Raw genomic sequence first — 25,150 nt, 5'->3', positions numbered from 1 at the left:
AACATGCATACAGATGCACGTATGCACACATCTGCAACACACCATTTCACAAGCGTGCTGTGGCCCTCATAGTCTGTCTAAGCAATTCCCTATCATTAGATATTTAAGTTGTTTCCAAGTTTTTGCTACTATCGGCACTACTTGGAAATCCCTGTGGCTAAATACTTGCACGTTATTTTAAATTATGTACTTAGAATAAATTCCTAGAAGTAGAACTTCAGGCTCGAGGTGTGGGCACAATTAAACATCTCTGACCTGTGTTGCAAAATCATCACACAAAAAGTCAGTGCCGATTTATCTTCCCCACTGCAATGTGGGGTAGCCTTTTCCCTTCACCCACGCCTGAATATTTCAACTTTTACCAGTTTGGTAAGCAAAACGGCACATCATTATTTTCATTTGTAGTTCCTTAATTACTAAGGAAAATAATCTCATTCACATTCACTTATTGGCTATTTGTTATTGTGTAAGCTGCTTGTTGATATCTCTTGTCCATGTTTCTATTAGAGTCTTTTTCTTTCTGGTTCGTAAGAGCTCTTTATATAATATTAGTCTTTTGCATTAAGGCTAGCATGTGTCATTCACCTTTTAGTTTTGCTTAAGGTGATTTTTATGTGAAAATTTTTCATTTCTATATATTTTCTTAACAATAAAACACACTCAGGATTCTAAATTACCAATTTGTAAATGGGCACATGAAATATAACCAGTGTTACGTGTATGATCTCGTATGCTGGCTACTTTATCATGTTTTCACATCTTTTCTGCATGGAAGCTCCTTGACATTTCTCAAATTGCCCCAGAGCAACCAGCACTTAGCCCAGAACACAGGAGAGCTCCAAATCGTCTGAGATGAAAAAATAGTGTGTCTGGGATTTGCTTTGAAGCGATCCAGTTTGGGGTGGAAGATGCAAATGGAATAAGATGAAACAGAATCAGCCACATGTACATCATTGTTGAAGCTGGGTGATGAGTACATGAAATTCATTATACTATTATTTCTACTTTTTTGTATATTTGAAAATTTCCATAATCGAAAGGATTTTTTTTAAATGTCTACTTGACTGATTGGTCCACAGCATCAGAGAGGGGACTTCTAGAATAACAATTGTGAGGACAATGAATTACATTGACGCCTTCTATAGCATAAAAGTTAAGAGCACAGGCTTTGAAATTAGGCAGGTTGGGTGCAAATCCTTTTTAGCTTAGTGACCTTGAACCAGCTGTTCAACCCCTCTGAAACTCAGGTTTCCATTCTAAATAAGGCTATTAATAACAACCTCGAAAGGCCCTAGACAAGATTAGTGGGTGTAAAACTCAGTGCCTAGCACCGAGTCGCCATCATTATCATTCAGTGATGCACAAGCTTGACAAGCTCCAGCCAGCATTTCCTGGTGGGGTGATCCGATACCTTTCCACTACAGCTGTGACTCTGTGAACCAGCTCCGGCATCACACACTGCTTACAGAGAACTTGGTAGAACAGATGTCTGGAGGCACGTTCCTGATATCCAGAAGAGAAACCAGATAAGGCCACAGCAGAGAACAAACACCATAGTCCGCAGTGTTACTCAACAGGTCACCAAAGGGCTTAACTCCGCATTCCAGTGATGCAATGGAGACCAAGGGGGATGAAGCCCTGACAGCAGTGGGCTGTTTGCAACTTTGACCAAACTCTGGCATCAGCCTGAAACAACACGATGTCTGGGTCCCACCCCCAGAATCTGATTTAATGGTCTGGGATGTGGACTCGGTAGGCATCAAGGTTTTTAAAAATCAGACATATCTTATGTGCACCAACCACTCTGCTGCGTGAGTTGGGGTAGAGGGGTCTGAAGGGAAGAGGACAAGGGAAAACAAAGAAGAAAACAAAGACCATTGTGTCCCACATGAGCCCCTTTACAGACCCCAAGCTGTGCCCTACTCCAGATAAACGTGGCTTCTCTTGGGTCCCTTCACTGCCTCCGTAAGCTTCAAGACTGGATTACCGTAGTAATTCACAGGGCTAACATATGTTATGAACACCAAGATACATACATATCAATATTATAAAGAATGTTAAGGCAACATGGCTGATCTCTGGGTTTTGGTCCTAAAACACAAACAAACAAAACAAGTCCAGCTAAGTGATAGGGGAGGTTGGGAGATGGAGAAAAGCACTCTGTCCCACGCCGTTTGGCAGCCCGTCAGTGCGACGGACGCACACTCAGAGAGACAACTGCATTTCGTGAAGTTACTGCAGTGCCTTTGATCACGGGGAAAAGCACATCCATTTCAATCACCGGAACAGGGACCGGCCGGCTGTCTGGCCGCCTGGCAGCCCACCGGGGTGACCCGCCCTGAGCCGGCAGACACATGGTAGTGCTTAGCGTGTCAAACAAATGAGGGGGTTCCTGACTGTCTACCCAGCCTTTGCTGAACCTCAGGGGCCTCTCACTTAGCAATCCTGCCCTGACTAATCTGGAAGTTCCTCTCCCCAGCAAACACCACCTGGCCTGGCCCAGCCTCACCAAAACAAAAGCTGGCCCGCAGCTGTCTGTCACGAGGCAGCAAACACTTCAAACCCAGGAGGGCAGGGGTCACCCGTTCTCATAAGCAACACACTCAGGATTGCACAAGCCTGGAGAAAGGGGGAAAAAAAGATTTTGCCTCCTCCCTATGACCTTTACCCTGTCTCAGCCCCAAACTCAGCTGAGAGAGGTCTGCTCTTCTCCCCCATACATGAGTTCTCAAATCCGTATACAAAGACCACCTGCATTCTGGTCACTGGAACACATAATAAACAAATTGATGAGGGAGCTCATCGATTTTCAAATTTGGGGAGGTTCAACAAAAGGTTTTATTTTCTTTAAGTGGCATCACCCAGAAAATCTGGAGAAGAGGTGAGTGGCAGGACCGGAGCAGATATGGGGGAATGACGACCATAACGGCAGACATTTATACAGCAGTTTATGTGCTTCGAGTGCACTACAGGCCTTACCTCATTTAGCCCTCGCCACAAGCTTACGAGGTAAGCTATAGCAGTACTCACTAATGATAGTAAAAAGAATGGTAGCATAATACGTAAAATATAATAATAATTATTATCATGTATAATGATGGAGGTAATCCCCATTTTTTTACATAAGGGAACTACGACCCGGAGAAGTTCCATGACTTGCTCGAGAGGTCAGGGCTGGGAGCCCCGCTCGGGCAGGACGGCTCCAGGGCCAGGGCCAGTGCGCGAACTGCAGCACTAGGCTGCCTTCTGCCAGTCCCCACTTCAGAGTCCCCTTCAAAGCTGCCAGTTCAGAGAACAGTGGAATATGGAGGCCTTCGGAGCAAGAGGGAGCTGAGTCTGCACCCCAGGCTGCCATTCTGCACCCCGCTGTGGTTGCATTCTCTGTAAGTGGGGATGATGGTACCAACCTCATAGACCCGGGGAGAGGCTTAAGAGAGAAAATGAATAAAAGCACCTCTCACAGGATTGCAGCCACAGTCAGTTTAATGCAGTGGCCCTCGGTCCTGGATGGACATTTGAATCAGCTGGGAACTTTTAAAAATAGGAAGCCCAATCACTTCCCCACCACCCTTCCACATTTCCTCCCAAGCTGGAGGGTCAGTCTGAAATCAGCAATCCCCCGGACCCAGCCTGGAGAGGAAACCTGAAAGCCATGGGACCAGAGGCCAGCCCATGCCCTTTGCCCCACTGATTCAGAATGACAGGGAAGCTTTGAAACCTCTGAAGCCTTCGCTTCTGTCCAACTCCACTCTCTTGCACAGAGGGAGCTGAGGCCCCAGACCCTGCTCAACTGCATAGCCAGCTCACCCTTGTCCAGCGACCTTCCCCAGTTCCATTCAACAGTACCTTCATCCAGCTGCCTCCTGCCCCCAGGCTGTGTCCCACCTCCGGCCTACAAGCTTCGGAAGGAGCAGCCTATTGCCCCTATTGTCCCATGCTGCCTGTTTTAGCAACAGTCTGTGCCAACACCTACGTAGCCAGCGTTACTTTTACACAAAGCTCTAACCAGGGCAGGAGGAGAGGTGGGACTTCCTGAAAAGAAACTTTAAAATCTACATTCATGCATATACATGAGTGTATGCACATGCCTGCATAGACATGAGTGTGCATGCACATGCGTGCACACACAGAGACACTATGCACTACACACACACACATCCCACATGTAGTCCAAGAACCACAGCTCACTTTGTACTCAAAGGGATCCCTGCTTCATCTGAGGGCTTGGGGGTAGGCAGAAGGGGTGCACAGAGGGGTAGCAATAAACAGTGAAGGGAATACCAGGGTTGCCCGTGGAAACTGGCAAGGATAAGAAAAAATAATCAGCCTCCATTTGACAGAAGAGAAAAATGGAAAGGGCCAGCAGGGAGGACGGGGACCACGCCACGCCAGTTTCCTGGCTCAGACTTGCATACGCCTTTTCAGGCCCCACTGCCAGCTGGCAAAGGAAAGCGTGGAGGGTCCAGGAGGGGGGACGCAGGCACCAGAAGGTAGCATAGAGGGTGTCAAAGAGCCTTCAGCTGTTTCCCAGAAAGCCAAGGCTTGGAGTGGCTTTCCCATGCTCAGCAGCTCCCCTCTCCCTCAGCCTCGGTCCAGGAAACGGCCTGGGAGACGTGGCCAGGGCCTCACCTGGGTAAAGGAGCCATCCTCGCTGCATTCTGGGACAAACACCGCCTCCTGGGGCTTCTTGGCTTGCTCTAGGGCCTGAGCCCGCTCCAGGCGACACTTGCTCTGGCCGGCATCTAAAAGAGGAGAGGAGCGAGGATATTTGTACTCCACTTGGATTCCATACCAGAGCCACAGAACAAAACGGCTGCCCAGTTCTAAGAGTGCTGACAAAACCCCACTCCTGTGGCCCTTGGGGGAGTCCACACAGCGGGGGCTTTTCTAGCGACACAGGGGCAGTGGCTAGTGAGTGCCACTGGCCTCATCTTCTTCCCTGTTATTCTTAGGAGAGTGGGGGAGTTGTATTTACACCACGTTCTACTTATTTCTTCTCCCAAGTATCCCCACCCCACTCAGGAAAAATTGTTCCATTACTATTGTTTTTCACAGGGTTTATTGAAAAACATGCAAGTCGAAGGGGCCTCAAAGATGTTTTATATTCAAAAATGGCAAGCACTTTCTTTGGAAAATCAGAGGCTCTAGAGTGTCCCGCTGAGCCTCTCATGATAATGGCTTTAAGCAGTCCAGAGTCACAAATTCAAACATCCACAGGGTGTAGGAGAGTGACATAAATTAGAGAAGCGAGCTGGGTATGCCAAGGATGTCATTCAGCTTGGAGACACCATAGGGAATGCTGAAGACTGTGACAAACTGGAGAACATGTTTCCCTTTAAAGGAGGTAGCTGCTACTCAGCTCTAGCCACGTGTTGCCTTGTGGGAGGAAACACAGACCTAACATTCTCAAAGCTTCCAATATTTTATGAGAAGAACAAACATCCAGATTTTTATGATGCATCTCCTGATTTTTAGATGTCTCAAATGTTTTTTTTTAAATATTTTCAAACATGTGAGCAAACAAAAAAATAAAACACGTCTCTTGATCAAAAATTTGGAACCCCTATTCATAAGCCAGCAACAATGTCTTGCCATTTGAAGCATGCCCATTTAGAAAATAAAAACAGAAATAAACAGCACTAGTCACACAGCAGGGCCTCTCTTTAAGCCCGAGCCTGGTGACAGTGTTTGAAAGACAGAAGAGTGCTCATACCTTCAGGTAGACCAGTTCTCCTCATATTCCCTGGTAGAAAGGGTGGGGAGATAGGATTACACACCGAATAAATAGACTCATTCTGAACTGCCCCCACAGGGAGTGCACTGTGCCGGAAGCTGCGGTGCTCAGGCACCTCTCCTGGGCGGAATGGAGATGCACACACTCACCTTTGCATCGACCTCGATGTACCACACCCAGGGTTGGGTCTCTGCACTTGGCTCGCTGGTACTCACACATGGACTCATAGGACCTGCCATCAGAGGCACAGATGGGTTTGGGTTGAGTCCTGGAGCAGTGGAGGTTGCACTGAGGGTCGCGGTCACTTATGAGAAACTAGATTGAAAAAAGTGAAAGGGCATAGAGGTTACTCTTGTGAGAAAATCAGGGGTGAGTCCATGACTTATGATACCGGTGTGTGTGAGCAAGCCCAGAATAAAGCCAAAGTTATTAAACCCGAGAAGTAGAAGGGAACCGAGCAGCCACAACGTCTAACCAAGGAAGGCACTTGGGCTAAGTGATTCACATGCAGGAGCTATCTCATTAATCCTCACAACAACCCTATGAAATAGAAACTGCCTATTTTGCAGATTAAAAAAAAACAGGAAGCTTAGAAAGACGTAATTTGCCCCGTGTTACATCGCTGTAAGTGATGAGTTTGAACCAAGACTGGCCAGAAGTCAAATCAAAGCTTTTACCACGGAGTCATTCTGCTTTTCCACCCATGAAGATGATCACGAGTCATCTCTTCTGGCACTTCCCAAATTAGGAACTCCCTGGCAATCTCTAAATTCCATCTTTGGAAACTTTTATTTATTAAGAAGTAATATTGAGAACCAATATCACATAACTCCACTCTAGGAAGACAAACAATACAATTAAAAAATGGGCAAAGGACCCGAACAGACACTTCTCCAGTGAGGACATACAGAGGGCCCAGAGACATATGAAAGGATGCTCAGCATCACTAGCCATCAGAGAGATGCAAATTAAAACCACAGTGAGATACCACCTCACATCGGCCAGAATGGCCATCATAAACAAATCAACAAACAATAAGTGCTGACGAGGATGCGGAGAAAAGGGAATCCAAGTACAGTGTTGGTGGGAATGCAGACTGGTGCAGCCACTGTGGAAAACGGTATGGAATTTCCTCAGAAAACTAAAAATGGAACTGCCTTTTGACCCAGCAGTTCCACTGCTGGGATTATATCCTAATAACCCTGAAACACCAATCCAAAAGAACCCACGCACCCCAATGTTCATAGCAGCGCAATATACAATAGCCAAGTACTGGAAGCAACCTAAGTGCCCATCAGCAAACGAGTGGATCAAAAAACTATGGTACATTTACATGATGTAATTCTACGCAGCAGAAAGAAAGAAGGAGCTCCTACCCTTCGCAACAGCATGGATGGAACTGGAGAGCTTTATGCTAAGTGAAATAAGCCAGGTGGTGGAAGACAAATACCATATGATCTCACCTATAAGTGGAACCTAATCAACAAAACAAACAAGCAAGCAAAATATAACCAGAGGCATTGAAATAAAGAACAAACTGACAATAACCAGAGGGGAGGTGGGAGGGGATAGCAGGGGAAAAGGGGGAAGGGTTGTCAAGGAACATGTATAAAGGACACATGGACAAAGCCAAAGGGGGGTAGGATCGAGGGTGGGAGGGGGGATGCTGGCGTGGGGAGAAAATGGAGACAACTATACTTGAACTATAATAAAAAAAAGAGAGAGAGAGAGAAAAGAGAGAACCAAATCTGTTGCCCTTGAGTGGTATCTCACTGCTCTTGCGTGTTCTGGTCCTGGGGTCCCCTCTCTGGCCTCAGGACTTCCTGCTCTGTCTCCCACCCCTTGCTGGCTGCCAGTCAGGCACTCCAACTTGCTTTTTACCCAGAGGAGCCACATTTGTTCCACCGCCAGGCCTTTGGACACACTGCTCCTTCTCCCATCTCTCCCACCCCTACTTCAGATTTTGGCTCAGGTCATCTCTGGGAGGATTTCCCTGACTCCCCCAGGTGAGGCTGGGTCCCCTTGTATCTCACACCCCACTTTTCCTTCGTGGCTCTTAACACAGTTTGTGGTGATGAACTCATTTGTGGCTTTGACTAACAATGGAAGCCCCAACTCAGGGCCCTGCAATGACAAGAAAAATGTCTATTCTGCCTGTGAGTGCATCCAGCATCCAGTGCAGTGCAATTCTTTGTGAAGGAATGCATCCCCGCCGTGGCATTTCCCACACAGCACTGCCTCAGAACCAGCTGGTGCGATGTGACAGGCCTGGCCTCCCAGGCTCCTGCCACCCCAGGGATTCCTGGGCCTCTTCTCTACCTCCCTGCTCTGAGCTTTCCCCATCCTTTCTGAACTACATGGTGGGCGGCTGGGGTCCACAGCTTCCTGCCCTAGCTCCACCCTAGAATTTCAGCCACCTCTGAGGCTGAGAGGTGCGTGTTTCCCATGGCCAACCCCTGGCCCCTCTGCCACTACAGCCCTCCCAGCCTACAACTGACAGTGCACCAGGGAAAGCTTGGGTCCCAGAGGCCCAGCTGAATGCAGCAGGCTTGCCAAGCCCTGGCCAAAGGCTCCTGGATGGGCACAGGACAAAGGTTACTGCAAACAACATAGCCAGCCTCTCTTTATCCCTCAGTGTGACTCCCTCAGAGCCATTCCTAATCTGGCTGCCACCTAGAAATGCAGCCAGACCTGGCTCCGTGATTCTCCCTGGTGAGCAGCAGACGCCAGGCCAGACGGTAGGATCAGTGTCCTCACACCAAGGCTGGCCAAGGGCAGGGTAAGGCACTGCTATCGTCACACCACGCTCGCCTTGTCCATGGAAGTCAGGGCTACTTCCATGGAGTAATACCCTGAATTTTAAGACCCATTTGTTAGGTTACGTTGCCACATGAATCAGCGGGAGCCAAGGAACGGCATGCCCTCTGTTTTCATGATTGCATGAGGGTGGAAAGATCTCCCTTCTAACACCTGGGAAAACCACGGAATTCATCCTTGCTCACAGAGGGATCTGGGAGCCAGACCTGAAGTCTGAAGAATAATAATAATAGCAGGTGATAATTAGATATCACTTACGATATGCTAACAAATTAATCTTCACAATAACCCTATCAGGCAGGATCTGTTACAATCTTCATTTTACAGATGAAAAAACTAAAGCCCAGAGGAGTCAGGCAACCTCTCCAAGATTAAACAGCATGTACATGGCCATGCTGGCACTTCTACCCATGGCCTGGCCCCAGAGCCACACTCTTAACACTAAACCATGCTGCTTTCGTTCTTACAGAGTAACACTGCAAAAAAACCCAATTCCCACCCAACTGCAAAACTGATTCACAAAGTCAAAAACTCTTCACCAAGAGCCTACTGTGTGCCAGATACTAACTGCTGAAGATGTCAATAAGATAGCCCTGCCCACTTTAAGCCTACTGGGAGAAGCTCCTCATAAGGATTTTGTTCACATACACAAAAAATAAAGGGACCAAGAAAGACATTTCCTTGTTAACAAGGAGGTTACCCAGCTGTCTCTTCCCCAGCTCACAGCGGATGACAGCTGCAGGCGTCATCATGTCATGGAACTGCAGGCCATTCATTTGGTTTGGAAATGGCCTTCTCTGGGCCAACAGAAATGCCACAGCGGCTGTGCCAGAGACCAGCTTAATAATTTGGGGAACACTCTGTCTACAACAGACAGGTTAAAGAGCCTCAGAAGAAGCCCCACCTACCCCAACACATGGAAGCCTTCCAGCTTCAGAAGAGCTCCCAAAGGTTCAGTCTAAAAATTACTGATCCCTGAGGCCAAGAAAGAAAGTTCTGAGACAGCACAGCGCCCTTGCTAAAGACCATCTTCAATCATCTGTGGTGTTTGGTTTCCATCTGTTTTAGGGACTGTGTGTGTTTATGATTGTTTAAAAAAAAAAAAGAAGGCCATGAGTTCTATAAAATGGAGTTTTGATAGGATGACTACACTCTAATGGGGCCACCCGAACCTCCCGGGCCCCAAGGGGTCACCGCCCATTCAGCTACTTTTGTTCTCAACAAGCGAGCACTGTGACGAGCCCATGCAGGAGGCATGGGAAGCAGAACAAAACCAACACGGTCCTGCCCTCAATGAGCTTGCACCCCGGGGTCAATGAGCAAGCAAGATGACACCATAAGGGTGCAGGACACTGCAGGACAGGAGAGGGTTTAATCCCAGGGTCTCTGCAAGGCCACAAAGCCACACAGTCCTGCAGAACTTTCTGCAGTAATGAGCATGTTCTACATCTGGGCTATCCAATATGGTAGACACCAGCTACGTGTGGCTATTAAGAACTACAATGTAGTTAATGCAACTGAGGAATGAAATTTTTAGTTGCATTTCATTTGGGTTAACTTAAATTTGTACAGCCACATGTGGCTGGTGGTCACTATATTCAAGAGCACAGTTAGAGAGGGGAGGGGAGCAAGGTTCACCCTCACTGGAACCCCCCTCCTTGGGCTATGCTCAGATAGCTTGGACCCCGGAGGAGAAAAGAAGCAGATTCTGAGGATAATTCCCACATTCTGAACCTGGACATGAAATCAGTTCGTTACTTATGGTCCAACAGCAGGAATCCCAGTAGTTCATCACAGTCCACCTGAAGTCACGAAGGCAGATTTCTGTCCTCTCTTCTGCAGGTGACAGGAGGTACAGGCTAGGAATCTCCAGCACCAGCCTGTGGCCTGAGTCAGTTGTCTCAGCACACGGACAAAACTCAGGGCCTGAGTCACCCTGCTGAGACCTGAACCTCGGAGCCACAGAAGTCTGCTGTGGGCTCAAGAGCAACCACAGTTAGCGGAAACTTTTGGTCTCAGGCAGAGGCAAGCTGTCTCCCCAGTGAGGCAAACACTGAACCATTTCCCTCTGGGGGAAAATAGTATTTTCATAAAAATCCTCACATACATTCCCTTCCTTCGTCCTAACCAAAAGACAACAAAAACAAAATAATTATGTTAAATATGATTACGTAATAAGGAAACCAAACAAAAGGGGCCGGGACAATTGTGCATTTGCAATCTTCTCCCTCCCTCTCTCCTTGGGGAGCGCATGATTCCAAAGCAAACACACAACATTTTGTGGTCTGCTCACATTTGTAAAGTAGGACAGGCACTTGAAATACATATAAACAATCCATCCTCCCTACTGGAATAGTAAGCTACCAGTGGGGGCGTTCTTCTCCTAGAAGAGATGGGGGAGAAATCTACATTAGACCAACAGTCCCTCTGTCTGAAACGCAGGCCTGCTGACCCCAGCCCTGCGGTCTCCAGCAGAGTAGAATGTAAACCCTGCCACAGCTTTTGCTCAGAGAGACCACTCCAGTACCACAAGCCGTGTTAGGTTTGACTGACTGCCAAGTTTCCATGACAATAAAGGCAACAACAGAGGCAGCCTAAGATTCCATCAGGGAAGTGTTTGATTCTTTCCAATATGGAGCTGGTTTCATGGTCTTAACGTCCACCTGTACCATGCTGACGTAACCTGTGTGTAACGGTGTACCCGGGTATTTTTCTGGTAGCACGCGTCACCTCTGCACGTTTCCCAGGTGTAGAAGAGGATAGGAACCACACTACACAACCAGCACAGTGGCCCGTCCACTGGGTTCGGAAGTGAGACAGCCACAGTTTGGGGCAGCAAGTTGCCTTCCCCTTTATGATATCAGAGTCAAAAATCACAGGCCAAGAGTAACTAATTGGAGGGGGGTTTGTTAATAAACTCACGTGTAACACAGCTTCAGGTACTCTTACCATTTTTGCTTTATTTATCTATTGCTGCAAAACAAACCACTCCCAAACTTGATGTCTTCAAACAATGATTTATGATTTTTCTCAATTCTGTGGGTTGGCTGGGCTCAGCGGGGAGCCTCTTCAGCTCCATGTGGTGTCAGGTGAGGAAACACACCAGGCTGCATTCAGTTGGGAGCTCTGCTGGGGCCGGAATATCCACCAGAACGTCACTCTCTGGTGTCTCGGCTGGAGGGGCTGAAATGGCTGGGGGGCTGGCAAGGCCTCTCTCTCCAGCTGGCTTTCTTCTTATTCATGATGACTTTATTCAGTCCTTTATCTCTCACCTAGATGTTTGACTTTTTGCCCCTAGCCTTTCTTCCCTATTCAAGTTCAAATTCCATGCAGTCACCTAGGTTATCGCCTTAAAAAGCACACCCTTTCGTGCTTTAAGCACCACCATTGGCTTCCTTGAATCTGCAGCTGCATTGTGTTCATACTTCTATCAAAATCCTCAATGTCCTGCTTTACCATGTATGTGTTTACACGCCCAGAAAAGACCGTCTTATTCCTCTTTACATACACAGGACCTAGCAGTGCCTGCTCTAAAGCAGTTGTTCAATACATACCCAAAGAATGAATGGGTGAATAGCAAACCTTGCCTATATTATACCCTAGATTAAAAACTCCTTTTTCTGTTATTTACTATAACAAGAGAGATTCTTTGTCCAAATGTTGCCAAAAGCTTAAAGCTCTCAATTGAGCATAGAGTAATGAAAACAGTTCTTTTTTTAATTTTTTTAACCTCACCCAAGGACATGCTTATTGATTTAAGAGAGGGGGGAAGAGAGGGAGAGAGGGAGAGAAACATCAGCGTGAGAGAGAAATGTCAATTGGTTGCCTAGAGCACGTGCCCTGACAAGGGACTGAACCCACAACCCAGGCATGTGCCCTGACCGGGAATTGAACCCGCAGCCTTTCAGTTTACGGGACAACACTCCAAACCACTGAGCCACACCGGCCAGGGTTGTTCTTTTTTTCCCCCTTTTAGGAAACATCTATTAGATAAGGAAACCCATATATTAAACACAGTAACTTTTTTCCTCGAATTAAAGGGAAGGGGGCGGGGAACCCTAAGTCATTGAAGAGAATGTACCAAGTGGCTGAGACAGTGTTCATCTACCACAGCATATCATCACTAAGTCCCCATGGAATCCAATCCCAAGGAGGCTGGCCTTAGCCTGAGAATCACCTCCCGCAGCCCCCCAGGAAGCCTTTCCACCACCCTGCAGATAACTCCTGTCACCCGTAAGTCAGGCAGTAATCTGAGATGCCCAGGGTGGCTGAGCCTGAAATGAGGATAATTTAACAGCCAATGTGATTAGCACTCTGGTTTTTCTGACAGCTACCATATGTATGCACTCGAGTAAGAACAACAGCCAGATAATAAAATGGATTCACTTATAAGTCAGATTTTTCACACCCTGAATTCATTTTTCCACAGAATTAAGGTTGTAAATAATTGTGAGTTTCCAGCTCCATCCACAAATGCCTACTGGGAAGGAATGGGGAGGGGAACGTGTGTGCCTGCCAAGTGGGGAACAGATGGACCCTGATGCCTGGGCCCCTGGCTGGGTAGAATTCCTCAGCCCCGTTGCCCTGTCCTTCCTGCTTCCAGGCCTGGCACATGCTGCTCCTTCTGATCCCTATACTGTGCTTCTGCCTCATAAGCTCCTGCTCATCCTTCTGATCTCAGAGAAAATGCAGCTTCCTTGGGGCATTTACTTCCCGAGTAGGTTAGGGCCCCTGTGGTAAGCCTCTGTACACCCCCTCCTTTCTTCTGTGGCCTTAGTCACAACTGTAATTAAATGACTAACTGTTCGATTATGTTTCTTGCTCATCCTCCCCACTAAGCTGTAAGCTCCCTGCAGGCAGGAACCAAGATTTGCTGGGTGCCACACTGTGGGATCCCCAGTGCCCAGCAGGGGCCTTGCCTAGAGTGGGTGCTCCATCAATGTTGATTGATTGAAAGAAGGAGGAGGAAACTGAGGTTCAGCCAGGATGAGCTAGCAAGTGGTGGCGCATGCCTTTAAGTCTGACTCTAAAAGCCCAGATTCTCTCTACTACAGCACACTGCCTCCTTCCACGCAGGGAATGCAGCCCTGAGCCCCAGAGGCTGGCAGAGGGGCAGAGGGGACTCTGCTGTCAGCTCTGGTGGTGGCCCCTCTGGCGGACAGGAGAGAAGGGCTCTTCAAGCAAAGAGAGCTTTCCTAAGGGAGGGGTACTTTTCCTATCATGTTTGTAAATCAAAGTCCAGCTCAAGTCTTTAGAACTCAGGCACTGAAGCGCATTTCTGGGAGGCAGATCTGCTATTGAAAGGGGAAAAGAGCTGCTCCACTCCTGGAGCTGGTGCCTGGAACAGAAAGGAACGAGCACATTCCAGATGTCCAGCTACAGCTCGGCCTCTCACTCTCCAACCGGGGACTGTCCGTCCGCCTCTTGTCACTTGCTTCCTCATCTCCAAAACCCAACTGTTGCCTTTTTCTCTGGGGCCCATGTCTTTGGGGGCAAAGAGCGGTTTCCCATTAAAACATCACTCACCCACCCACTATCTCATCCATCATCTGCATTGAGAATCCACACCCCTGTTTCTGCCAGCTCGCTCTCACCCTTCCCTGACCCCACAGCCACTGCATTTACACAGGTGCAAAGGGGGGGCCTCGAGCAGGCGCTCGGAGTGGGCTCCTGAAGATGGAGGAGGGCAGATAAGGGAGGTCAAAGGGAAGGGGCGGTCTGCACCACACAGCTCTGCTCTTCTTCCACACACCTCCACTGCCGGGCCTGACAACAGCATGCCCCGATTAAAGGGCTTTTCACGCTGCTGAGGGAAAGCAGACATCCCCCTCCAGCTGTTCGGCAGCTGGAACCACTTCTGTTGTTTTAGCCAGGAGAGGCCTGACCTTCGTCACCCCACCCGCCCCTCCCCAAGGGAGGAATTTAGTGGTCACCCCACCCCATCCACCCAGCTTTCCTCCTCCACTGTGCCCCCTACAACCACAGGGATGACTGGTCAGGACCCGGGGGGCAGGGTGGGGGGAAGACTGTCTTACACCAGGTGCCATTGTGGGAGGCGAAGGAAAGAGGGGTCGGTGAGTTTGACAAAGCAATTGGGACCCTGGGCTGAAACTCACGCAGACTCCATCCACACCCCCAACCCATGCCCCGTGCCAGTCTGCTGAAAGGTGGGTGCAGATAAAATGTCACTAAGCTTCCAAAATATGAAGCATTCTTCTAAGTGAAAGGAGCCAGGCTCAAAAAGCTACATGCAGTATGATTCCATGTATAAGTGACATTCCGAAGAAAGCAAAACTGTGTGAACAGAAACCAGATCAGCGATTGCCAGGGATTGGAGGTCGGGGCAGAGAGCATGATAGAACGGGGTGGGATACAACTACATAAACTTGTCAAAATTCATAAAAGTGCACACCTAAAAGGGGTGACTCGTACTGCATGTAAATCACATATCAATAAACAAAAAAGAGGAAAAAGCACAAAACTAACAAAAATAATTCCAAAGAATGTTTGTTTTGAACAGCAGACCTCCCATAGGCCCCCAGAGGGGTTTCTGGAGATTTCTCTGTCCACCCCCTTCAATTACCAGGCATCATTCAAGGTACATTGGGGGTTATAAAAATAAACAACAAAGGATCTGTCCCCAGAAGCTGAGCTCGTGACAAAGACTGACATGTGTACAGTTAATTCCACAGGGACTACACTTTCGAAACCAGCAACAAGGAAGCAAAGCCTAAGTCACAGACAGACAAAAGGGGAGAACATTTGAAAACGGGATGCCAGGAAGTCCAAGATCTGAGGTGGCTAACTCTTTAAAACAGAGAGAGAGGAGAGGAGAGGAGAGAGGAGGGGAGGGGAGGGCAGGGGAGGGGAGGGCAGGGGAGGGGAGGAAAAAGAGGCACGCATTCAGCAAAGAACCACTGATGCCCCAGGGCTATGCCAAGTGCTGGGGACAGAGCAGCTGACGCATGTTCTGTGGGGCAAAGCAAGAGGTTAATTCAGACTGGACAGGTTCAGGAGGGTTTCTTGGAGGGCCACAAACGGGGCTGTAAAGGATTTCCATGGGCAGGAAGGGATGTGTGAAGGGCAACCTAAGCAACAGCAGCAGGTACACGGAAGTAAAGAAGCAAACTCATTCAGGAGATAGTTTAGAAATGACCATTTATGGGAGAAAAAAGGCTCCCAGACCAGGCTGGGGGTGAGATCATGGAGAATCTTGAACATTCCCAGTTGTCTTTTTTTTTTCCCCCCCTTTTTTAAAGAATTGGAAGCCAGTGGAGGAAGTAAAAGACAAGATCAGACCTGAGCTTTAGAAATCTCTGGCAGGGGTATGGAAGACAACAGAGAGACCAACTGGGAGGTCATTGCAGCTGAATATAACAGCAGGAGGACGGGAGAAGAAGGGGGTCGTGTGGGCCCAGGAGGTGGCTGGGTGAGACAACTGGATGAGATAAAAGCAGGGAGAACCAAACAGCTGTCTGTAGGGAGTGGGAGGGCCGCCTGCGGGGGAGGGTCTGTGCACTGCACCGGGGCCTGCAGGGCCTCCCCCAGCTCCGCAGGGAAAGGCGGGACACCGCAATCATGTTGGCAAGGGAGAAGAAATGGAGGACGAGTGGAGATGAAAACATTTCTTTGAAGCAAAATAAACGAACAAATAAAACTGAAACTGACTCATAGACACAGAACAAACTGGTGGTTGCTGGGGGAGGGGTCTTGGGAGGGGGGCTTGGGTAGGGGGCTGGGGGGACTGGGTGAAAGAGGTGAAGGGACTAAGAAGTACAGATGGGCGGTTTCAAAATAGTCATCGGGACGTGCGGCATGGGAGATATAATCAACAATATTGTAATAACTATGTATGGTGCCAGGTGGGTACTGGAAATATCAAAGGGAACACTACGTAAAGTATATGATTGTCTAACCACTAAGCTGCACACCTGAAACCAATACAAAATAAAATTGAAAGAAAAAATTTAAATGTCAATGTAAAATATACATTTCTTTGAATAAGTGGAGTCCTTCAGCTTAGAAACCATGCAAGCAGGTTTTAGCCTTCCAGGGTCACTCACGGGGCATCGAGGTGGAAGGCACTAGGTCTTGTTTTCTACCGGCAGTCTCTGTCGCTAACCACTGGGCAATAGAACTCCCAGTCAAGGGCATGGAGAAAGTCACTTGCCCATCCCCACCCCAGCCCTCAGCCACCAGCATAAATAAAAACTCCTCTCCCTCCAAATCAAATAAACAGTGTGCTCGCCAGCACCCAGGACCCAGATTTTTTCAATTCTCTCAGCCCACTAGCACTAGAAACAAACAAAGGTTAGGTTGATGGTATTAACAAGAAGCAGCAAAGTGGTTTTGTATTTGCAGCGCATCCAAGAGATTATGGATTACAAGAGAGAACTCTGATGGGGTTCCGAGCAAAGAGGACAGGGGAGGTGGTCTTTAGTCTTTGTTTGGATCTCAGTGTCCAGCCCATCATCCCATGCCACACACATCTGGTAGGAAGGGTTTGCTAAATTAGCACTGTCTCTCCACCTGGCAGGAGTAATTTATTCCACCAAGGCTAGTAGCTCCTTCCAAGGTTATCCTGAACTCTCCCGCAGGCTTGGTCCAGTGACACGCTCCAGATCTCACTATACTAAGTTCGGAACTCTTCAACATGTCACTGAGTATCCTGGCTAGTGGCAATGGGGCCAGAGACTGTTGCTGCACACCCTGGCCCTGCCCACCATCCTCTGTCCCACCATCACTAGTAGATTTTATGACCAGTGATACGTGACACGTGTTTTATAACCAAGGGAATGAGCGAGGAGCTTGGTTGGGACTAGGACTAATGACTGTGGCAGGGGGGGTGGGGGGGAATGACTGAAATTGGTCTTCATCCAGCTGGGTGCTGGGCGGTAATGAAGCCCCCTGGATGGAAGGACCAGGTCCTAAACCAGAATTATCACAGGACACTTGGAGAGATTCTAGGCACACAGAGAGCCATTTCAGAGCCTGGGTGACAAAGAGACGCAGAAACGAGGCAGGTCCCTTTCCCCACCTCCGCATGAAACCTAGCCCTGCTCTGGCAACTGAATCAGCAGCTTTGGCGGCAGCTGGACACAGTTCCATTGGCACAGACTCAGGTGTTCACATGATGCGCACTGCCAGCAATGAGGTTCCTTTGGACACGGGGAAAAATTGTGACTAGGTTGTGGAAATATTTAAAGTACCCCAAAGTAGGAACTGAGGGGGATCGCTGTTTGAGCAGATGAGTCATTGTAATTTGGGAGTAAAGGTACATGTGGCGCCATTTTGTAATCACAGACAGAAGAGGCTTGGAAATTCCAGTTATTAGAACAGAAGCTAATGCGAGTGCAGGTCCATTTAGCAGGCTGTGGGAGGCTAAACAAGCAGCCCCGAACTTAGGAAGAATTTGCAAAGGCCAACCAAGGATCCAGAGATCAATTTTCCAAGATGGTTGTCAGGCTCCCAGACGGGTCAACAAAATACCTCAGGAACTCATAATGTGGCTGAAATAAAGGTAATCGCGCTTGGCCCAGAGGAGGGTGGAGAGTCTGAGGGGGCCAGGAGTTGGACAGTCCCCGAGTAGAAAGGGCTAGTCAACTGAGTCTGGTTGTGAGCAGAGGCATGAGTGTGTGCACACCCATGTGCTCACTCACACACCCAGAATTATCTTTAGGGGGCAAATCACGAGCCCTTGTTCAAGAATACAGGGTCATACACATTGAAGCAGACAGCTGCTAGGCAAGCTACTTGGGAAAAAAATAGCCCTGAAGTCTTTGCTGTCCTCTCCCTGGGGACTTGCTCTGCCCTGTCAGATATAAGTCCTTTGATAGCACAGTGGGTTCCCCCATCGAGGTGCATGCAGACCCTTCTTAGTGAACCTCACGATACCCAGAGACGTCCTGACCACACACGCCTAGTCCCTCCTGCTACTGGCCAGTGTGCCAGGTGATCCCCAACCCCAGCGTGCTTCCTGCCCCCACCCTCACACCAACAGCCCCACAGCATCCTGGATGATGGCAAGACCCCAAAGCCCCCTTCAAGACTGAGCCCCTTGACCTGAAAGACAGACTTTCATCTTGGTCAAGTCTCTTTTCTTCTCCGGCTAGAAGGACCGCCATTAGCCCTCAGGAGTCCGCCACTCCGGATCCTCGGGGCTACTGCTGTTAGCCCTTTGGCCTTAGAAGAGATTTGTCCACTCACATATTTTGCAGTGAGTCCCCCAGCCTTTACCAGGTACTGCTTCCTTATCAATACAAAGAGGCCCAAAACTGCCTTCCCATAGCCCACCCAAGATAAAAAAGAAAAGCTTCCGAAGTTTAACCGGAGTGGGAAGAAGAGGCTGGAGTAATTCAGCCTCCCAGACCCTGGGAATGAACTCATGGCCCCATAATAACCAAACAGAGAAATTGGTGTACTTTTAATGTCATGGGATTATCACAAAGGAAGATGTCATTTTCATTCCTGTTTCATTTGGGCAAGGCTCAAGGAAAGCATACACACAGGCTCATATTTGCATCCACTTACACAATGGAGCAGTTCACAGTGACAAGAGGGATAGAGGATGAAATGCTTTATCCATAGCACTTGAGGAAATCCACTCCCTTACAGCACTAAGCCCTGGGAATGAGCTGAGCCAGTACAGACTGAAACAGTCGGAAGAGGAAATCCCAGTCTTGTTATGTCTTCGAACGATATTTGGGCTGGATGTGCTTAAACTGTGTGTTTCCTTTTATTGCGATTTCCACTGTCATCTTGAGATCCTGCTCTACAGGTGGTGGGCTTCAGGTCACAAAACAGAAGCACATATATTTGTGCCCATGTGCACACACACGCGCCTTGAAAGAGAAGAAGAAATAGTTTGGCCCATGTGGGACTGCCACGTGCCGTAAAACCTGGTGCTGTCAGACCATCTCGGGCTGCAAATCCCCACTGCGTCGCTCAGACAAGGATTAATTACTGCCGTCCAGAGCCCAGGCTCACGTCTTACTTCGCACAAACGTGAGGCTGTTCTGGGCAGGAGAGAAACCCTGTTGACCCAAACTGGGCCAAGGAAAAGTAAATAGAACCATGTCAAATTCTACAGGCGGGAATGGACGATTAGCGGAAAACCAAAGCAAGCTCACTCCTGAGGCAGAGAAAGAATGGCCCTTCCACTTTCCAACCCTTTTAGTTCCTGGACACAGAGAAAGTCTTTCTTTTCAGGATTAAAACCTGTATTTAACTTTTGAGGATCTTTTTCTTCTGGCTCAGACATTTATAACCCTTCAGTCCAGATTTCCCTGAAACACTGGCCCTGATTGAGAGGACACTTACCAGTACCTTTGCAGCAGCTCCCACCTGGGAAGCAAACGAGACACAGGGGGTGGGCTGGCTGCGCTCAGGAGAGCCTTCAGAACACACCCTGCAAGCCTGCCTACTCCCACAGAATGCGCTTCCCCGGCTTTCCGAGATGCAGCGTATACAACGACTTGGCAGTAGAGGCTTTTACTCCAGGCTCCAAAGTGGTTCTCAAGACTTCCTATTGGCCAATGAAATGCTCACAATATAAAGCTAAATAAAACCAAAGCAGACTATCAAACATATATGTATGTGTGTGTGGACAGAAAACTGAGATACACAATACATATGGGCATACACATAATACATATATGTACACATATACACATGTATATCTTCCTCCCATTCCAAAGAGAAAGAAAGGGCGGGGGCAGGGGAGAGAAAGAGGACAAAGATAGAAGGAAATATACCAAAATGTTAACAGTGGCTATCTTTAAATGGTAGGAATACACATGGGTTGGCTTGTTTATGTTCCCTTTGCATTTTTCTTTATTTTCCAAGTTTCCTACCATATGCATGTTTTAATGGGATTGAGAGTGAAGCACATACAAAACTCCAGATAGAGTGACTGAGACCTGCTTCTTAGGCAAAGGTGCACCCCAGACTCTGGTATTACCTCAGCAACATTGAAGCCTGAGAGCCATTGGCCCATACAAAGCCCGGGAATGCAAGAAGCTTGCACTTGTTTGAAGTGGGAGGGAAAGGCTGTCTTCCTCTTAGCTTCTCTATCTCCCAGAGACTGATCAAGTTTCCTGTTCTTCTGCATCACGATCCAGCATCTTTTCATGTGGTGCTACGCTGGGGCCTGATGATAACTCTGCAGCATCTATCCAGGCAACGGCCTCGTCGCCACGTCATCTCCCTCTTCAGTTCAAGTGGGACAGCCAGGCAGCCTCCTGCCTTCTCTATGGAAGGAGTTCTGAATCTCACCAGTCGGGATGAGCTTTAACCTTCTGGTCCAAAGCAAAGCTGCGACAGGGTTTGCCGGCGGCATTCAGCAGCCTTGCTCTCAAAGGCACACAGGTGCCCTGCATCAGCCATTAGACTACAGGGTGAGGATGGGATGGGGGGGCGTGAATATGTGGTCATCTGTGGGGATGGGGAAGAAGTGGAAATCATATGGCTAAAAATAAGGGCTTGGAGGGCAAGTGGCTCTAGCTTCAGGTATGGGAGGGAAGCAGAGGACCATTCCCATCATTGTTGAAGATGTCTTTGGAACAAAAATGTCTTTGCATTTTGTTCCTTGCAAGATAAATCAAAATCTGCAAGGCAGTTTTGTATCCTGGATCCACAATTTGCCACATTCATTCATTGGTTAAATATTTATGAACTCATCTGTGGACCAGGGACAGTGCTTGGGCACTGGGCACAGACTGGGGGATACAGTGACATGGTTCCCACCCTCATGGGCTGTATTGGGTCTACAATCCTGCTGTCCATCTTTCACACACAGATGATGTCCCTATAGACAGAGTCGGGTCCCAGGCACAGACCTCTGAGTAAGAACAAGCCAGAGCAGGATGTGCCACCCACATGTAGCAAATTCTGTGGGGAAGGTTCATCTTGGCCTAAGTCACAACACAGGTGCCCCCCCACAGAAGAAAATGCCATTACTGAGCTGATTCAGAAAAACAGATCAACTCTAAAGAGAACCCAGAAAACTCCCTGGTAGAGAGACTCCTGAGGGCCCCAGCCCACCTCCCGATGCTGTTCGAGCTAATCAGAGGACTCCAGCCGAGTCAAGATCCTGGGCAACTGCCTCGGCCTGGCCTCCAAGAGGACAGGGCCAAGGGGACTGTGCTGGTGCACTTGGTCTTGCATAAGAAATTATTCCTTCTAGGGAAGGCGGAAAGTCCTCCCAAGTACTGGTATATTTTAAAGCATTTCCATGCTTAAAGTAGAAGCTTCTTTGCTTTAAACAGATTCTTCATGCCAGATCTAAATGTGTTAGGGTCTCAGTATTCACTGGAAAATGGCCTCAAAACACTGTATTTTAGTACAGAAGTTCCAAAAAAAGAAGTCTATTGTGATCTTACGTAGACTATAAAGCACCTCAATGCATAGCTAAAATTCAAAAGAACTCTAGGAGAGAGTTAGGGGGCAGAGGCCATGGCAGAAATAAATGTAAAGGGCGGGGGACATTCTCACTTATTGTATGTAAATAAATAATTGATTTATTGTATGTTATTGTATGTACCAGGCACAGTGTAAGGCATTTTGCATAAATTATTTTAATTGATCCTGACAACGACTCAAGAGGTAATATTTTGCATCCTGCTTTGCAGATGAGAAAACAGAGGCTCAGAGAAGTTAAGCAATTGCTCAAGGCCACACAGCCAGAATCCCAACCCAGATCTGTGACTCCATAATATCTCAACCAACAAAGAACAACGAACCGTGTGAGGGCCCATAAGAGTTACCCAATCTAGCCTTGGACTATGTAAAGGCTTGGCAATTCAAAAAAATACAGTCTCCTTGAAGACTTCAGGTGGTGAACACACAATACAATATACAGATGATGTATCATAGAATTGTACACTTGAAAACTATATAATTTTATTAATTCACCCCAATAAATTCAATTAAAATTAAAAAAAATAAAAATTTCAACCTGATGTGGTTATGTTTTTGCACAATTGAGTAAAAAAAATGTAGACTTCTAATACCCAACCACCACTTTCTCACCTGCTCTGGCCCTTCCCCCTAAAAAAATACAGGACAGGAGAGCAATGGGGAAGAATCAGACGAAGCAAATATTCTGGATCTTTCATGGGCCACGGCACCCAGTTGCCAGCAGCAAATTTCCCAGCGCCCAACACTTCTACCTGGTGGCCCAGCTGTACCCATCTTCCCAGCTCCCCTAGCTGGATTGGGGGTAGAGGGTCATTCTATCTGTCTCTTGGGGAGCTGCTTTCTAATATGTGAGGTACAAATATCAGGACAAAGTTCAGAGTCAATGCCATTCTATTTCTGGTGTGGGAGAACGAGTCTGCCCTCATTTATGGGTTGGGGGGAAGATGGGTACCAGCCTAACTCAATACCCCAACTGTCAGCCAGCGGTGATGTTGTTAACAGAAACCAGATCTGAGCCTTTCACAGAACACAGCCAAGAAGGTGTTGTTTGAGATGGTCTTTTGAACCGTATCAGGCAGAAAACGCAGGTGTTAAAAGCATACACTGACCCAGTCCCTGGACTGTGGACCTCAATCAAGATACTTCCCTCTGAGTCTCTTTCCTCATCTGTTAAGACAAGGAAATATAGCAGTCCTACTATCAAAGGTTGATCTGAGGATAAAAGGGTAGGTTGGCATTTTGAAAGTTCTTAGTAAATCTTAGCTATTACCACATTACTTCTTCTGGTATGAACTAAATTAAGGTTTTTCAAATCGCATTCTGTAGTTTCACTTATTGTCACTGAAGATCCTGCAGACTGGTTTGCAAACACGTTAAACTTTGACTATTTTGAGAAACAGCCACATTTTCTTTGTGTGAGTGCATTTCTTTCTAATTTCATACTATTTTTTCATATTTTCAATCCATAGCAGGATCACCAAGAATGATGACAAAAAGAAGTGAAAGATACTTAAGTTCTAAAAAGTTATAAATTTTAAAATGTACCATTTTTAAATTTACTACCTATAGTCAAAAACGTCTTTCATTTGTTTTGTGGAGGTAGCAATGCTGAATTTTCTAAATGGGAGAATAATGTTATTAAGACCCCACAATTGCCATCTGAGTCTTGCAAAAAATGTAAACACTCCTACCCTAAGCACTTTATTTTAGAGTTCACTCTTTCCAGTAAGAGTCACTGGCATGAAGGAAAAGAGTAAGATAAAACTGTATCTTGAAGATTTATTTTGCTGCTTGAACAGTAAATGAGTGGATTAAAAAAACGATGGTACATTTACACAATGGAATACTATTCAGCAGAAAGAAAGAAGGAGCTCCCACCTTTTGCAACAGCATGGATGGAACTGGAAAGCATTATGCTAAGTGAAATAAGCCAGGTGATGAAAGACAAATACCATATGATCTCACCTATATGTGGAACTTAATCAATAAAACAAACAAGTGAAAATAGAACCAGAGACATAGAAACAAGGAACAGACTGACAGTGACCAGAAGGGGGTGGGGAGGAGGAGAAAAGGAGGAGGGAAAGGGTCTATTTAAAAAACAAGTATAAATGACCCAAGGACTTGGACTGACTATGGGAGCGGGGAGGTGGGCAAGATAGGGGAGAACAACGGGGGAAATTTGGGACAACTATAATAGAATAACAATAAAAAAAGATTTATTTTGCAACAAAACTATACCCTCTTTTGCCTGTGCTGTTCTATGGGTGAAACTCAGAAAACCCTATCAATTTTAAAGTTCTGCTTTGCACATATAACATGTGTCACTCTACACATACTAAAATCATGATGGTGTGGTTTAATACAAGAGTTCCATGTCTTCAGGAAGTCTGAAAACTGATGCCCTGGGCTGGTCTAGCCTTGTGCATCATATCTCCAAATTGCTCAGAGCTCATCATGAGGCGATAGAAGGTCACGAAGGAGGACCAGTGTCCCCAGCCCCCCAAAACTCCCAGGCCTGACAGGGCAGCCTCTGCTCCCGCCTTCCCATCACAGCCCCTGTAGCCCCTAGGAGAGAACCCCCACTGCCCTGCCAGCCAGCGTCTCTCCCTCTTCCAGCACAGGGGTTCCCAAAGCCCAAAGGCCGGTCCCCAGGCCCACAAAGGTACCCTTGAATGGGGGCTGGGAGAAGAGGGCTGCACCCGTATGAACGATGCTACTATACCTGTAGCCCAAACGGGCACTGAAAGGTTCCTGCGGCTCCCACTGCCCCTGTCCCCGACTCCGTTGCAGCTGTCTTTGCTCCTCATTTATACCACTTCTTTCACACAGCACCCTCCACTGCACCCCCAGAGAAACAGAAGGAGGCATGGGGGCTGAGGGCCGCATAGCAGCAGTCTGGGAGTGCTTTGCATGGAAGTGGACGCAAAGCAACAGAGGAAGGTCACTCCCTGTGTCTTAGCTGTGTTCTAGTTTCCCAGGCATATGTTCTACTGCAAAGTAGACATCCACGTCTACCATAAATCCAATACCCTCTTCCTCTCTGAACGGGCCCTTCAGGAACCTGTGCCTATCCAGGAGCTGAGCCCATGGTTCCACACATCTCTGGCAAACCAACACACACGGCCACTCCTGATTGGCCAACTCTGAGGAAACATGGGAACAGCAGTGACTGAGGGTGTA

The 25,150-nt window shown here is 47.7% G+C and overlaps 1 protein-coding gene across 4 annotated transcripts in view; it reads right to left on the bottom strand.

Moving 5' to 3' along the window:
- Positions 1–25,150, bottom strand: part of SMOC1 (SPARC related modular calcium binding 1) — a 137,711-nt gene that overhangs the window by 68,387 nt on the left and 44,174 nt on the right. For all 4 annotated transcript variants that reach the window (XM_053928464.2, XM_053928465.2, XM_053928466.2 and 1 more), the window contains exons 2-3: positions 5,884–6,049; positions 4,630–4,742 (exon numbers count right to left, since the gene is read on the bottom strand). In XM_053928464.2, coding sequence (XP_053784439.1) covers positions 4,630–4,742; positions 5,884–6,049 — 279 coding nt within the window. The remainder of the gene's footprint in view (positions 1–4,629; positions 4,743–5,883; positions 6,050–25,150) is intronic.

The sequence above is a fragment of the Desmodus rotundus genome, chromosome 7, assembly GCF_022682495.2.
Source record: "Desmodus rotundus isolate HL8 chromosome 7, HLdesRot8A.1, whole genome shotgun sequence".
NCBI classification, from domain to species: Eukaryota; Metazoa; Chordata; class Mammalia; order Chiroptera; family Phyllostomidae; genus Desmodus; species Desmodus rotundus.
This window is presented reverse-complemented; position numbering and strand designations above follow the sequence as displayed.